Genomic DNA, 16,807 nt, shown 5'->3' with positions numbered 1-16,807 from the left:
TGTATCGTTGAGCTAGGTTCTAAAAGAGTTATAAGATTCACATGTTTTCAGGGCATTCCATTAATATTATACTTATAAAAGTGAAAACATTGGTGAACAAGAAACCTTGTTTTATCAACAAAGATTATGAAACCACATTCCATTATTTTCTTGCATCTGATGAAGCTTGTAGTCTAGTTTTACTTCGAGCCATAGCAATAATGTCATCACAATTTCAGTTGGTTGTAAAGACATGAATAAACTTGCGTATTAGTATATTAAAAAGCTAATAACTTAATACATCACCTTGAGACATCACCCAGTTCAAGGCCTTCATACTGGTACTTCTGACTCCTCTAAATAGAACACTAACATATCTTATGGTTAAGAAGTACTTTATCATTCTCAGAAGATTATCTTTAATTACAAATTCTGCTAGTTGCTGTTTTAATATTTCACCGCTAGACACATCGCAAGCTTAATTTTGGTAAATAGAAGCTATTCGAGTCCTAACCTGGAAGCATATTAAAGTTATGCAAAACATGTTTGTTTACTACTCTTAGGCATAAACCCATAAAGATTACGAGTCAGTTTATCATTGACCTTAAACATTAGACGGTTAAGAAAACATTTCAAGGTCTTACACATGCAAGATGTGAGTGAAATTGGTCTGCATTTTTGCTAGTTAGGAGTAAGGATTGGTGTTCAAATGGACATCATTAAGTAATCTTCAAGTGTTATAACTTATTTCATCTACACCAATAACAGTTTGGTTAGCTTTTTCTAATGTTGTTGTCAATGGTGGTTAAGAACACACATTTTTAGATACTATTAGCTTTGATATATTTCAAGCTGTGTTGCATATAAATGCTGCAGTATGCCTGGAAATGAGAAAGACATTTTCAACTCACGAGGCCATTGATTTAATAACATAATAGCATAATCTGCTAGGTATGATGAAGTTGAATAGGTTTAAAAGACATTGTTATATTTTTAACTTTATTTTACACTTCCGAAAGAGTTCTAGTTCTCTGGATACCTTCTAGGAATTGTTCGCAGTGGGTTAATGCGAACCCACTTGGTTAATGCTGTCTTTAATAATAATAGCGTCTTCTGTTCATGAGGAGGATCTTTGGGTCTTATATTTTACCTGTAATTTAATTCATGCATTATAATTTTCGGTAATGACACATGATAGCTGGAGCTTGAAATATCCTGTTCGAACTGTGCGGTAGAAATAGAGGATGCATGTAGTATAGTCAGGGATGCAAATGCTCAGAAATCAATGAGAGAGAGGGAGAGGGAGAGAGGGGGAAGAACAAAAATTATTGAATAAATGAAACAAGCGGAGCTTACGAAATAGATAACTGTTTTTCCCAGCTGTCAGACAGACAGATAGAGAAAACAATTCAGCCTCACAAGGCCAAAAAGGTCCTTCATTAAAACACGCCAGCTGACGTGAAGGGCGCCTGGAGAGAATATGTAATAGATTGCATTCACCGCAGGCGCTGTCACTCCAGGAGAAAAGACAAGTAGAGCAACTCTGGCTTGCTATGAAGCTCTCAGCAGTCCGTCTGTGTGGTCAATTGGCCTCCTGGTCTAGCGTATCTTTAATTATATATATTTGAATGTCACACTAGTAAGCTCACCTGACAACCTGAGCGATTTAGCAAATTTTCAAATATTTATCTCGGAATTAGTGCACCACTAATAATTTTGACATGTTAAATTGACGACATGAATTTATAATGTAGTTAGACCTACAATCGACTTGATAATGACCCAGAACGGATCGAAACGTCGTCGTCTCCTCATCTTCTGGTCTGTGGTTTGGTCCTCGTAGTTAGACCTAGTTTTACCTATGTAATGCAGTATATGGGAATAATCGGCCTGTTATGGTTAGGTTCCAAAGTTACTTTTAATTGAAATTATGGACAATCCTTATCATGTATATTATCATGTAATTATCATTCCATAAGATTTATTATGGTATTACATAAGAAAATTCGGTTAATTAGGCAACTCTGGCTATGATGTGCACACACACACACACACACACACACACACACACACACATACACACACATACACACACATATATATATATATATATATATATATATATATATATATATATATATATATATATATATATATATATATATATATATATATATATATATAATATCACCTTTCCAGGAGTATATAGTATGCTCCTTTTGCAACACACAAAGGTTAAGAAATTCCTCCTTAAAATCAAATTCACATATATAGAACACCAGACACCACCGCCACACCCCAGCACACTAGAGAGACATTGTTCTCCCCATAAACATTGGCTCTACACCTGGAGTGCCGTCATGATAGTCCACCAGAAGTCAGGTGAGTGTCCAGCAGGGTGATGTGGTGGTGGGAGTGACCTACCTGGCCATACTCCCTGTGACCATGTGACTTGGAATGGCTCCTACATAGCTAACACCGGGCATTATTCGACCCCCCTCTCATGACCGACCACCTTGTCTGCTGTGGCGGTAATGAGGGAGGGTGACAGGGCGAGAGAGAGAGAGAGAGAGAGAGAGAGAGAGAGAGAGAGAGAGAGAGAGAGAGAGAGAGAGAGAGAGAGAGAGAGAGAGAGAGAGAGAGTACATGACAAGACATGAATTAGAGGATAGAAAAGACAGACAGCTGAACATCTATAGATCCTGCAGATACTAATTCGAATCTGCTGTGAATGTAAATCAATTATCTACACTGCTACTGACTAATGTTTATGTGGATTAAAATCAGGATAGCAAAGTGAAATTTATACAACTCGTACCGCTTCCACAAATTGAGTTTACCTGGCCCATCCAGTAGTTTCTTAAATTTATGTATTGAATTTGCACCTATGACATTGGCTGAAAGTTTATTCTATGGTTCTACAGATCTTGTAGGCAAAGAAACCGTTTGTCGCACGTTTATACTGTACATACTTCATATCTTTCATGCTTTCGTTTTTCGTAACCTTTTCTTCTTGAAAGGAAACAAGTTTAGATCTCTGAGTCTTTTATAATATTATTAATTTCCTTTGTGATGGAATTACTTGTGTAGGTTTTTCATTTCGCTCTCTTAAACTTGTCCTCATCTTGTTGTGTGTAATTAGGATATCAAATCTAAATAACGTATTCCAGGCGAGGTCTAACACACGTATGATGTGTAAGACATTAAACACATCCTGTCAATAAAGTAAACTTAGGTAATATTAAAAATACCTGCATCATGGCGTGCAGCTGTTCCTGAAGTGGGAATGAAACATACAGTAGAATGAGAACTTCTCCAAGGGGCTGAATGGATGCTGGCCGGTATTAGTCTTCTCTAGAGAGGCATAAGGAAAAGGAAGTATGTAAAAATTTTGCATTTCGCTTGTTGGTTATAGAAGGCCCTGCGTATTGTTGAATAACATCTTGAGACAACACAGGAATGGGGTTACATAACGCAGTATCCATTTGCATGTATTGATTAAAAAGGCAGTTTGACTGTTCAAATCAATATGAGAACAATATGAGAATATGAAAATGTAAATGTCATCTCGTCATCGTATCGTGATGTCATCTCGATGACCATGGGTATCAGTCGTTGAGATGTAAGTCCTGTCCATATTATATACTCAGACTTCGATAAAGCACTCAGGAGAGTGCGAAAGACTTGGAAATAAGTGCGAAATGGGACATTTACATAACTGAAATAATAATCATACTCGTATTTTGGGTAAAAAGTTCGGATAGTTTTAAGTGAGACAGGAATGAGTGAGTTCAGCCTACAGTGCCTGACTGACAGAAAGGACAGTCATACTCTCACACTGGCTTACAGTTGAAGGCAGACAGTTATATTCTCAGACTGTCATATAGTGCCAGTCTGACAAAGAATATTGTGCTCAGGCAACTGTGATATTCGTGGAGTATAACATAGGTTCCACATTGCCAGTCTGATAGAAAATAAGGTAAATGAAACTCTTTGTTACAAGGACATTTATTTAATTCACCTTTCTGTCATTGTTATTACAATAATATTACTATTCAAAATATTTACACACAAGTAAAATAGGGGGAGAAGGAAGAGGGAGAGTGGAAGGGGGGGTGGGGGGGCGGAATTAGGGGAATGACGCCCCTTTCCTCACGTCCTCAAATGCACTGACCTGGAATCGTGGCATTCGTGGCGATGCCACCTCCTCATGTTTATCTATGCACGCCATACATCACCACTCCCAGTTGATTCGTCATTCATCACCACCTACAGCCGATCCGTCATTCATCACCGTATACAGCTGATCTGTCATTAATCGCCACGTACAGCTGATCTGACATTAATCTATTATTTATTCCCACGTACAGCTTATCCGTCATTCACCGCCACGTACAGCTGATCCGTCATTCACTGCCACGTACACTACCATTCATCTCAAGAATCAATTCGCTTCCATTTATTTCAGCCACTCATGCGTCATTCCGGAGAGACCCGTCCTGGTACACGGGCCAAGGAACGTGTCAGTCACCTTCAGTACAACTTTGTGACATTTTTCGTTTGTATTTATTACCCTGACGTTTAAGGTTATTATCCCATTTAGATTTATACCATTTAGATTTATCCCATTTTTTATCCCATTATTTAATCTCTTACTGTGAGTTGTCATTTGAGATGCTCTGAGGTGAAAAATAATTTGCAACTGAAGCTTCCATGTGTTAATGCATTGCTGTCAATTATAATTGTTGGTGTGTTTTGCCATATCCTTAGACCATAACTTGAGTTGCTTTCGCAACAAATTACTTTTGCAGCCGCATTTACGGTTGCTGTAACGATGATTCTTGCATATTTACAATTGCAGTCCGTAATGCTCATGTCATAAATTATTAGCAATATACGCAAGAAATATTAGCTATTATCATTAGAAATCTAAATGATCAAATCTTTGAGCATCAAGTTATTGCTGCATTGTGGGCTGACGGCGTTATTGTGCTGACGTCACTAATGTCACTCTGACGTCACTACTGTGTGGACGTCACTATTGCCTAGTGGTGGAGTCGGGTGTTTGAGAGGAGCTTCACCACCGAGACATTTACACAGCTTCCCGGGCGCCACAAGAGCATCTGGAGGATGTCTTTCTCCTCCGGAAAGAATTTTACCATTACGTGTACGTGCGTTCGCGTGTGTATGTATAAAGCACAAACACGAAATAATCATCATATTTACCTAAAAAGAATCTGTCTCTGAACATCTTCGAATATATTTTAGTTCTTAATATCTTCCCACTCTAGATCCCTCCACAAAAAAAAGAGTTAAAGATAATAAGGACTCCAGACTATTACAAAATTTTAGAATCCTTAAACCCGAATTCCTGGGAAGAATTTTTTTTTCCTCTCGTACCAACTTTGAAATGAAGAGAGAAAAACGAAGACTTCGAAAAGATTTCGGGACGGAGACAGCGGCAGGCGGGTAAGGGAGCGTCCGGAAGAAACCGGTTTCCCTTGAGAACACTTTTAAGGCTACCTCCTTCTGGAACCGGTTTGGATAGTATAGGTAACAGGCAAGTTATTTATCGAACCCGGGGAACGTTGTATAGCAACCAGAAGCGCTCTACGAGAACCAACACAGGAAACGTTCTACGAGAACCAGAAACGTTCTACGAAAACTAGAAACGTTTTAGGAGAGTATGACAAGGTCTGTGAGAACTAAAAAAGAAGCTTCTACCAGAAATTAAAACGTACTTTGAGACGTTTCTGTTTAACGGAACAGAAATGTTCAACGGGAACTAAAAACGTGCATACCGAAAGTATTCTTTTGGCTTCGGACTCAATCACAAAAATTTCGGTGGGAATTTTCTTTAAAAACTGGGCTCTTGGAGTAATAGAGAACCGAGAACTCTTTGGAACCCAAAGAGGACTGAACTTCAGTTTCCACATTGAAAATCTGAAAATTTTCTTCAGCTATTTGTAATTTTCTTTTGAAGAACGGAAGGCTTGTTTGTGTAGTAAGGTAATAAGTGGACTTAATGTTCAACTACAAATCTTATTTAATTAATCATAAGTCAGTCTGTCATGGCTGAAAAGCTTAGATTTATATTGAAAATTCTTTATTTATTTATCTTGTTGTAAGGAAGCTGTAGTGCAGTGACCTGTGGCTGGCTTAGTGAGACCTCGATAAGCCTCGCAGGCTTCCAGTCCCTGACTGTGGGAAGCTAAATCATACAGTTTTACAAATGACAGTTATTTTTGTTCTCTTTTAATATTTTCTAAATTTGAACCAAATTTTAAGAAGGTTGTAAGCGTTTGTTTTTTCTAACTTTATTGACATTTTTTTTTACAACATTTTATTTGCCTTTTAGCAAATATTTTCCCTATCTTTGGTAATATTTTTTAAATTATTTGGATATTTATGTATTGATTTTACTTTTAATCAAGTGAAAATTATCAACAAATTGTGTTAACTGCCATCTCTTCCACTGAGCAAACACCCCCCCCATCACATCCACACAGTACACACACAATCACATCCACACAGTACACACACCATCACATCCACACAGTACACACACCATCACATCCACACAGTACACACACCATCACATCCACACAGTACACACACCATCACATCCAACACAGTACACACACCATCACATCCACACAGTACACACACCATCACATCCACACAGTACACACACCATCACATCCAACACCATAACCTAAGGAAGATCCCACAATTTACCGCCAGATCTCCCACCTTCACCAGGAAAGATCCATCGAAAGAATTTAGTGTCAGTGAGGAAGGGGGGGAATGGGGAAATTTGGGAAGGGGGGTTTATAATCCCGGAGAAAACGTATAAATTATTGCTGACAACTTTGACAACTAAACCACGCATGTCCCCCCCTTATCATCGGCGACCTTATGTGAAGAGGTCATGGTAGGGTCAGACCGGAGCTTATGACTATGGGAGAGAGGGAGTTAGGTCAGCTACACTACCACGGCACGAGGGTAGAGAGAGAGAAGGGAGGGGGAGAATGATGGCTGATGGGGCAGGGGGGATGGGCATGAAAGTGGAGGACGTCTACAGCGATCTGAGGGAATATGGAGAGGGGATCATCTGGAATGACTGGCAACAACAGTTTTCATCACGGCCTCTAGCCCAAAAGTCATCAACTCTGGCCATGTATCACTAGCCTTGGCCCATGTTTCACTAGCCTTGGCCCATGTTTTACAAGTCTTGGCCCACATCACACTAACATTGGCCTACATTTCACTATCTTTAACCCAGGTTTCACTAGCCTTGGCCCAAGTTTTACTGTCTTTTCCTCGTACTATTGAGACGAATTCGGGCAGCAAAGTGAACTGTTCTGAAGGAAGCCCACTTGCCGCTCGTTGAGTTTGCCTCGATAGCATACAGCTTAACCTGACTTCGAGCCATGTAGTGATACTTGATTTTCTGCTCCATATCATGGGTCCATTCAGTACTGGGCCACATCTGGCGGCGCAGCAGGAGAAAAATAGCTCAACACATCTCGTCAAACCATTATTACTTCGCTTCACACTGGAACACAAAACTTATCAAACTTGACACTGTCGAGCGTATCTGGGATCCTCTGGGTGATGTAATGATACGGGGCCACATGTGAAACCTCATCAACTGATACTACACCTGGAACTCTAGGCCACAATTGGCACTCTATGCCACATACGCACATGAACAGCCCGGAGTCGGCGAAGTAAGACAGGCGGCGCACCATACAGTGGTTCAGGACAAATTTAAGAACGGCCTGAAGATTTCCGGGCTTTGTCTGTCACTGTCTCTCATGGCACTGTTCTGGCACACGCTCAGCACTGCCACCGACAGTGATACTCAGCAAGACCATATCTTAACACTCTGTCAGTGACTCCCGAGGGCAACAGGGACATCTTGTGGGTCACACTGGTTAGAGGGAAGAAAGGATTCTTACTGTAACACACTAAGAGGGTGAGAGAGGGGAGGGTTGAGGCCCACTCCAGAACAGTCCACCATCCTCACCACCACCCGAGGAGGGGGTGGGAGGGTGCCACCTTACAGTAGAGATCATGTGTCCAGACGCTAAACATGTTGGCATGTTGCTGCATGTGGTCGTCGTTGGTGGGTGGCTCAGCAGTGTGTACCCGGCTGGCGCACAGCCGCCTGCGCTGGGGCTCAGCTCAGCTGGTAGTACTCGGGGGCGAAGTCGTTGGCTAGATTAGTTAGGAAGTTGAAGTCTGAGGAATTACTGTTTTCACTTGGCGCTGTGCTGCCGCTGGTGCCGCCGCCCGTGCCTCCGCCTGTGCCTCCGCCGCCGCCCCCGCCACCACCGCCACTTTGCTCGAAGAAGTTAAAAGTAAAATTGAGGTCGTGTTCGTGCTGCTGGTGGTGATACTGTTGGTCTTGGTAAGCGACGCCCTCGCTCCCCGCGCCCCCGTTTGCACTGTTGTAGTACCCGCCGCCCTGAGTCATGTTGCCCATGTTGGTCATGTTGGCCGCGTTGTTGGTGGCCATTGTGTTCATTGCTGCGCCCTTCTCTGTGTGCTCGTAGCCGGTGGCGCCACACATGCCGTAGGAGTCGTAGTACTGCTGGGCGGCAGTGTCGCCCTGCCCGCTACACGCGTACATGCCGCCGCTGCTGTACATGTAGTTGTAGCCGGAGTAGCCGTCACCACACATCATGTTGTTGTTATAGTAGTGGCGGTTGTAGCTGTACCCGTCCATGCCGTAGCTGCCGTTGTACATGTGCTGGCCCCGTTGTTGTTGCTGTTGCTGCTGTTGGTGCTGTTGGGCGCACGTGTAGTCGTAGCCGTGAGCATTGGAGGCGCGGTTAGGGGTGTTGGGCACGAACTGGGGGGGCGTGGCGCGACCCATGCCCCGGTATTGGTCTACCCACGAGCCCCGGTACGCCCCAGGGTACGAACTGGACACTCCGCGCCCTTTATTGTCCCCACTGGCGACGCTGCTGGCGCTGCTGCAGTAGGAGAAAGTGGAGCCTCTGCCAGCGCCCCCACGCCCCCCGCTGCCGCTACCGAAGCCGTGTAGCGCGACGGAACTGGTGGTGGAGGCGGCGGCGGTGGTGGTGGCTGTGAGGGGTGCCGCCCTGGCCGAGGTGATGGGCGGGGTAGTGAGTGCCGGCGACCCTGGCACTCCTCGTGCCCCGGTCAGATGGGCGGGCGAGGCAGTGGGCGTGGCAGGGGTGAGGGGCGGGGTGGCGCGTGGAATAGGCGGCGTATTCAGGGGTGCCGTGTCCTGTGTGCCACCATCTTTTATACTGATACTTTCTCCGGAGAAACCCAGAGGCCCCGGATACCTGAGGCTTCCCCCGTCCTCACACTTGACCTTGCCAGGGTCTAGCGACGGGGCAGTGGCACAGTTACCCCTTGGCGGCACCCCTGAGGCAGGCGGCACCCCACCGGCGGCGGCACTGGGCAGCGGCAGGCTGTCGTTGCTCTCCTCCTTTTTGACGTCGGAGGAACACATACTGTCGGGCGACGACGGCACCGATTTGGAATTGTTGTTGGCAGCGTCGTCGACCCCCGAACGCGGCTCTCCGTCCCGCTTCTTATCCGGCTCGTCACTCTTGCTCATCGCCTGTCGCTTGTGCTTCATGCGCCGGTTCTGGAACCACACCTTCACCTGCGGAAAAGGAATTCGGGGTTAATTCAGTTCGGGGCCAAACAACCCCATCTGCACAAAAGATGAGCAAGGAACAAATGGATAGATAATGATGAGGAGAAAACGGAAGGGATAGGAGGACAAGGACAGGAGCTGGGATACGGACATAACTGAGCTTAAAAACCACATTGACAGAAACTGTTGTTGTTGTTACAGATTCAGCTACTTGGAACATAAGGAACATAAAGTTCCAAGTAGCACGGGCTATGGTGAGCCCGTAGTGAAGTACAAAAACTAAAGCAGAGTTATGACCCATACTAAGATGAAGAACCATTAGGACCGGTACACCTTTAGGCCTGGTCGACGACCGGGCCGCGGGGACGCTAAGCCCCGGAAGCACCTCAAGGTAACCTCAAGGTAAGGTACCTTGAGGTGCTTTCGGGGTTTAGCGTCCCCTCGGCCCGGTCGTCGACCAGGCCTCCTGGTTGCTGGACTGGTCAACCAGGCTGTTGGACGCGGCTGCTCGCAGCCTGGCGTATGAGTCACAGCCTGGTTGATCAGGTAAGCGAGGATTGAGGTGGTTGTAGCCTAATGGGGCGGCTGCCAGCTCCAAATTAGAAAAAAAAAAACGTTTGGGTGTGACTTCGCAATAAGTATTCTTTCATTGTAAATTCTATTGACACCATAAATGCTTTGACAACATGAATACTATTAACTGCCCAGAGCATATAGTTTGGAGTAATTGATGCATGAATAGTCTATAAACAGCCAATATTGCCGTTACATGTATCATCTTTGGAGGTGGAAAGTAACGACCTCTTAATTATTTTAGTTTTCTTAATTGGTAATTGTTTTAGTAAAAGTAAAGCTGACTGCCTTTAATAACAAGAAATAATTAATAGTGTTTTTTTATAGAATAAAGGACATAACCTGAAACTGCAAGTTCTTTTTTATTTCTTTGTTTAGTAATTTTTAAATTAATACTACTCCTATTACTTGTACCACTGCTTGCACGGCTATCAGTAATCTAGATTTTCTACTGCTAATATTGCTGGTAGTACGACTATAAAGACTTCTTACTAGAAATAATACTGGCCTAATAATGACAATAAATATATCAATATCAATAACAAAAGACAGAAATATAAAATATAAAAATAATTTTAATTAATGTCAATAACGAAATATTAATGATTATTATTATTTTCATTATTATTATCAGCAGAGTTGTACAATTACTTTCATCATAATTAGCATTGCCATTTATTACTATTATTATAATAATTATTTACACTATTATAATCTTGTATTTATGTAGAGTCAAGAATTTGAGGATAACAACAATACTGATAATAAATTTACTACTACCCTACTTCTACTACTATTGCTATTACTACTATTTCCACCACTACTACTAATACTATATTATAATAATAATAATAATAATAATAATAATAATAATAATAATAATGGTAATGTCTTCTCACAGACATAATAACTTTGTCACGGTCTGACTGTGTGATTAGGACAAAACTTAGACGTTGTGTGATTAGGACAAAACTTAGACGTTGTGTGATTAGGACAAAACTTAGACGTTGTGTGATTAGGACAAAACTTAGACGTTGTGTGATTAGGACAAAACTTAGACGTTGTGTGATTAGGACAAAACTTAGACGTTGTGTGATTAGGACAAAACTTAGACGTTGTGTGATTAGGATGAGACTGATTAGACGTTGAGATGTAAGTCTCGTCCTCACCACATACTCAGACCTTGACAAAGCACTCAGGAGCGTGCGAAAGACTTGGGGTAAATTCCTTACATAAATTTCACATATGCACAAATATAGGATTTTATCAAATAATAACAATAATAATGAGAAAATCCACTGGGGCTGTGAGGCGGCGCGAACCCGCTACCAAGGCAATGCCAAGCCGCATACTCTACCACTGGGCTATCGCTGTCGTGATAAAAGTCACACAACCGGATTTGCACTGCCATCACAAGAAGTCTGGAGGCCCCTCCTGACGCCAGTCCAAGCTTCACCCAAGCACTTGGGTGAAGGGCAAAGTAGTTCAACACCTTATATGCCCTAATTTAGATACACACAGAGAATCACACTAACGTGATATTTATCGATGAGAAAATCCATTTCGGTTGTGAGGCGATTCAAGGCAATGCCATGGTCGAGGGTTGAATAATAATATTGTGGCCCTATGGCCACAATATCCAAGAGTAACGCAAGTCCAACGTCATCAATGTCGATTCAACATTGAATTAACGCTTATAACATTGATTCAACGTCGAACCAAAGCCAATCTTAGATATAGTGCTCACTAGGAAGGGGGAAGATATGATCACAGCGTAAAAGATACTGAGAAAATGGACACGAATACAGTGTTCAAAATGAGAGACCCCAGTGGTGGTAGGACACGGGGAGGTTGCTAGTAACAACGATGAACCGCAGGCATGTCAAGATGTACTACTTTAGTGTAAGAATTGGGAACAAGTTATCGGGCAACAAGAAGGGTGTGTCAGGGAGAACTCTGCAAACAACTTGAAAAGAAAACACGACAAGAAAGAATAAAAGTGCGTACATTGAGTGACCAGAGGTACAAAGGCGGGGCTAGGGAGCTGATGCTCAACCAATCTCACACACACACTGAAAGCAGTTGTAAATGCCACCTCCATCCACAACTTTAATGCCAAATTCGACGAAAAAAATTCGAACGCCAGGTTAGATAAAATATAACAGGTTCAACAGGGCTAGTAGTCGGAACATGAAGAGTTAGACCTGAGTCCTCAATAGACACTGATAGGTAGGTACTGATAGGCATGGAAGAGAACTATCAGGAGAAATCACTAAGCCATTATAACTATATTACCCTTGGAAGGGATGAGGATAAGGATATGGGATGGGACGAGGGTAAGGAATGGTGCCCAACACTTGGACGGTCGGGAATCGAACGCCGGCCTGCAGGGAGCGAGACCGTCGCTCTACCGTCCAGCCTAAGTGGTTGGGCATACTGATAGGTAAGTAGTCACACTGATAGGAAGAAAGACGAGGGAACATATCAAACCTGACATCCACCGATTTCGTGGCTTTATTATAGAGGGGTTACAATCGTTCACATGCGTCTCGATCGGCAGGTGAGACCCATGTGATACCCAACCACCTGGTGATGCGTTAACAGCTGCGTCGAACATCTGTACAGAATGTTGTCCTATGCCGCATGTTTAAATACGTGAGCTCTGCTCATGGTGAACATGAGACATGCTCTCAAGGGTAGCGGGAGGGTTGTGCAGCTTAGTGTCTGCTTCATATGGAAGTTGATGGTTGATTGTACCTGAGAATTTCCTTCACACACACACACACGTACACACGGGAAGACATGATCAATACCTACAAAATTCTCAGGAATTGACAGGGTAGATAAAGATAAATTGTTTAACACGGGAGGAACGCGGACAAAGGGACACAGGTGGAAACTTAGTACCCAAATGAGCCACAGGGACGTTAGAAAGATCTTTTCAGTGTCCGAGTAGTTAACAGATGGAATGCATTAGGCAGTGATGTGGTGGAGGCTGACTCCATACCATACACAATTTCAAATGTAGATTTGATAGAGTCCAGTAGGCTCAGGAATCTGTACACCAGTTGATTGACAGTTGAGAGGTGGGACCAAAGAGTCAGAGCTCAACCCCCGCAACCACAAGTAGATGAGTATAACTAGGTGAGTACACACAATCACGCCTACTCGACTAAAAAATAAATATAATCAGTAGACATGATAGAGCTGAATATTTAGGGGAAAATCAGAGGTACAAGTATCTGAAAATCTTTCAGATACCTGTGCACTAGTATCTGAAAGGTTGAGAGAATGGATAACAAATCTGAAGTTGATCCTCTGTAAGCATAGCAAGACGAGTATCCCATTTGTGGCGGGGAGCTCTGACCTACCTGTCTTTCCGTGAGGTCGAGGGAGGCAGCGATCTCTATCCTGCGGGGTCGACAGAGATACTTGTTGAAGTGAAACTCCTTTTCCAGTTCGAGCAGCTGGGTGTTGGTGTAAGCGGTGCGAAGCCTCCGCGGAAGACCGTTCTCGTTGGACCCTGTAAACGAGAGGCTGAAGTTAGTGGAGTGAACGAGTCTGGTGTGAGGTGTTCTAGATGACGTGAGCGTCTTACATTGGTGGTGTAAGGTGTTCTAGATGTCGCTAGTATCGTATATGATGGTGTAAGGTGTCAAGGATGTCGGTACCGTCATAATTTATTTCATATACTTTGATAATCGCATTTTGATTCAAACCATGAGATGGTAATATACATTTCTGTGTAATTTTTAATTACATAGCTTCATTAGTGGAGCATTCTCAACCTTTAGTACCACAGCTGCTGGGAAGATCTGAGTGTGCTTGTGTGTGTGTGTGTGTGTGTGTGTGTGTGTGTGTGTGTGTGTGTGTGTGTGTGTGTGTGTGTGTGTGTGTGTGTGTGTGTGTGTGTCTGAGTGTGTGTGTGTGTGTGTGTTTCTGAGTGTGTGTGTGTGTGTGTGTGTGTGTGTGTGTGTGTGTGTGTCTGAGTGTGTGTGTGTGTGTGTGTGTGTGTGTGTGTGTGTGTGTGTGTGTGTGTGTGTATGTGTGTGTGTGTGTGTGTGTGTGTGTGTGTGTGTGTGTGTGTGTCTGAGTGTGTGTGTGTGTGTGTGTGTGTGTGTGTGTGTGTGTGTGTGTGTGTGTGTGTGTGTGTGTGTGTGTGTGTGTGTGTGTGTCTGAGTGTGTGTGTGTGTGTGTGTGTGTGTGTGTGTGTGTGTGTGTGTTTGTGTGTGTGTGTGTGTGTGTGTGTCTGAGTGTGTGTGTGTGTGTGTGTGTGTGTGTGTGTGTGTGTGTGTGTGTGTGTGTGTGTGTGTGTGTGTGTCTGAGTGTGTGTGTGTGTGTGTGTGTGTGTGTGTGTCTGAGTGTGTGTGTGTGTGTGTGTGTCTCAGTGTCTTTTCAAAAGTTTATATTTCTCTCATTTCATATTTGTAAACATATTAGAGATGATTCAGACCTTTAGTGGGGGTTTAAATTGTCTCTCAATGATGAAATATACAGTACATTATATATAAATAGTTGCCGTTACCCTAATGTTGAAAAGGCATATGAAGAATTGTGTGAATTCCCTTAGCTTCTTTTTGACACACTGTACTCCACTTCATATAGTCTAGGGTAGCTGCACTAATGCAGATGTACCTAATATGTTAATAAAAAAAAAATGCTGTGTGTTTTTGGAGCTAGAAACAAAGATTATGCTGTTATCATATCCCCCGTCCAGACGAAGATACCAGAGTTCAAGTCAAGCTAGGGTAAGTGCCTTGGAGAAGGTGTAAAGAGATCAATGCCAAGAGATCCTCATAACATATTTAAAACAATATTTCCATGTTGAAAACACTGGTTTAAAAGCTTTATAATGAACGAGGTTACTAACACCTATCGTAGCATTATCTTGGTGACCAGATGACACAGGTAACCTATGCTTGTTGTTGGCACATGAGCGATGAGGCTTGCATTCTCCAGGTGATGGTGTCAGTCTTCTCTCACTTCTGTGGTGCTGGTGTATTTATCAGTTAGCATAACATTAGGCTGACGCAGGAGCCGGTCCCGGAGCGGCTGTCTCGAGATGTGTTTACACTCATTAGTATAACAAAATACACCCGTACATCAGAGAAGTTGACTTGTCAACACACACACGCTAGTTGTCCCTCCTGACCACTGGAGTCAATTGGTCTCTTACGTACATCTGCCAGTTGTGCACACTTGCCTATTACGCACACCTGCCTATTACGTTCACCTGCCTATTACGTACACCCTCCTATTACGTACACCTGCCTATTATGCACACTTGCCTATTACGCACACCTGCCTATTACGTACACCAGCCTATTACGTACACCAACCTATTACGTACACCTGCCTATTATGCACACTTGCCTATAACGCACACCTGCCTATTACGTACACCTGCCTATTATGCACACTTGCCTATAACGCACACCTGCCTATTACGTACACCTGCCTATTATGCACACTTGCCTATAACGCACACCTGCCTATTACGTACACCTGCCTATTATGCACACTTGCCTATAACGCACACCTGCCTATTACGTACACCTGCTCATTGCGCAATCTTAGCCATTCCTGCCTCTAACGCACACCGTGTGCTATTGTAACGATACTTACCCAAATAGATATTGATGTATCCTTTATTGTGTTGAAATATTTGAGCCTCCATGATGCTTCCTGTGATTATATTGATGATCCTCGAGACAACCGACGTCTCTGCTCGGCTCACTTGATATTTCCTGGACAACACGTTCGCTGTTATCCTCAGATTTATGCCTAAGGTTATTATTTTCTCGATATACTCAAATAATATACACTTCGTCTGACTTAAACTTCCGATCAAGTGCATCTGCTAAATCAAGTTGCTGTTTCAGTATCAAGAACACTCGATAACGGTGTAATACGAGTGTACGGAGTCTCTGAATCACAGGAATATCACGTCACTGAAACCTAGGCTTCCCCTCGCTGCTGAGGAAACCTAGGTATCCTCTCGCTGCTGAGGAAATGCACGAATGAAGGGGTGTAGGGGCTGAGGCAGCCACTCAGCTCACCCTGGTCTCACTTGCACAACTAGTCGTACTGCAGCACCAACTGTACTGAGCTTCCCGCAAACCCCAACACCTGTTAGTCTCGTACGCTGAGCACCTGGTCCCGACACTCCCTCAGCCGTTAATAATATATATATATATATATATATATATATATATATATATATATATATATATATATGGACGAATTTGTCTTTCCGTCTGTCTGTTCATAGTTGGAGGCAAGATGATTGGGATTAGTATCATCCAACTTTGCAAGGTGACTGGTCTAGAATATGGGACGGACATAGGATGGTCCGGGTTGGTCCTATTAAAAGGGGTTCGGGCCGAATAGTTCCCCCCCTTCCCCCCCTACCATTCATAATTGGTGAACGGTGGCTGGCCGAGTCCCTAGACTTCGTCATTCCAAACGATGAACGTAAATTCCTTATTACATTCTTTGAGACAGAGAACGGAGAAGGAATGAGAGAGGGGAGGGGGGAGGGGAAGAGATTGGGAGAGCGGGTAGAGAGAAGAGAGGGCAAAAGGTGTGAAAGGCTAGAAAGTGGGATGTTAT

At 43.3% G+C, this 16,807-nt stretch overlaps 1 protein-coding gene across 1 annotated transcript in view; it reads right to left on the bottom strand.

The window, feature by feature from the left end:
* Positions 1–4,042: 4,042 nt before the first annotated feature.
* LOC123761475 (homeobox proposcipedia) overlaps positions 4,043–16,807 on the bottom strand; it is a 103,418-nt gene continuing 90,653 nt past the window's right edge. The window contains exons 5-6 of the mRNA XM_069314493.1: positions 13,567–13,718; positions 4,043–9,628 (exon numbers count right to left, since the gene is read on the bottom strand). Coding sequence (XP_069170594.1) covers positions 8,165–9,628; positions 13,567–13,718 — 1,616 coding nt within the window. The 3' untranslated portion in view covers positions 4,043–8,164. The remainder of the gene's footprint in view (positions 9,629–13,566; positions 13,719–16,807) is intronic.

This window comes from Procambarus clarkii, chromosome 7 (genome assembly GCF_040958095.1).
Source record: "Procambarus clarkii isolate CNS0578487 chromosome 7, FALCON_Pclarkii_2.0, whole genome shotgun sequence".
Lineage (NCBI taxonomy): Eukaryota > Metazoa > Arthropoda > Malacostraca > Decapoda > Cambaridae > Procambarus > Procambarus clarkii.
The sequence above is the reverse complement of the archived record's forward strand: the minus strand, read 5'-3'. Positions and strand labels throughout refer to the sequence as shown.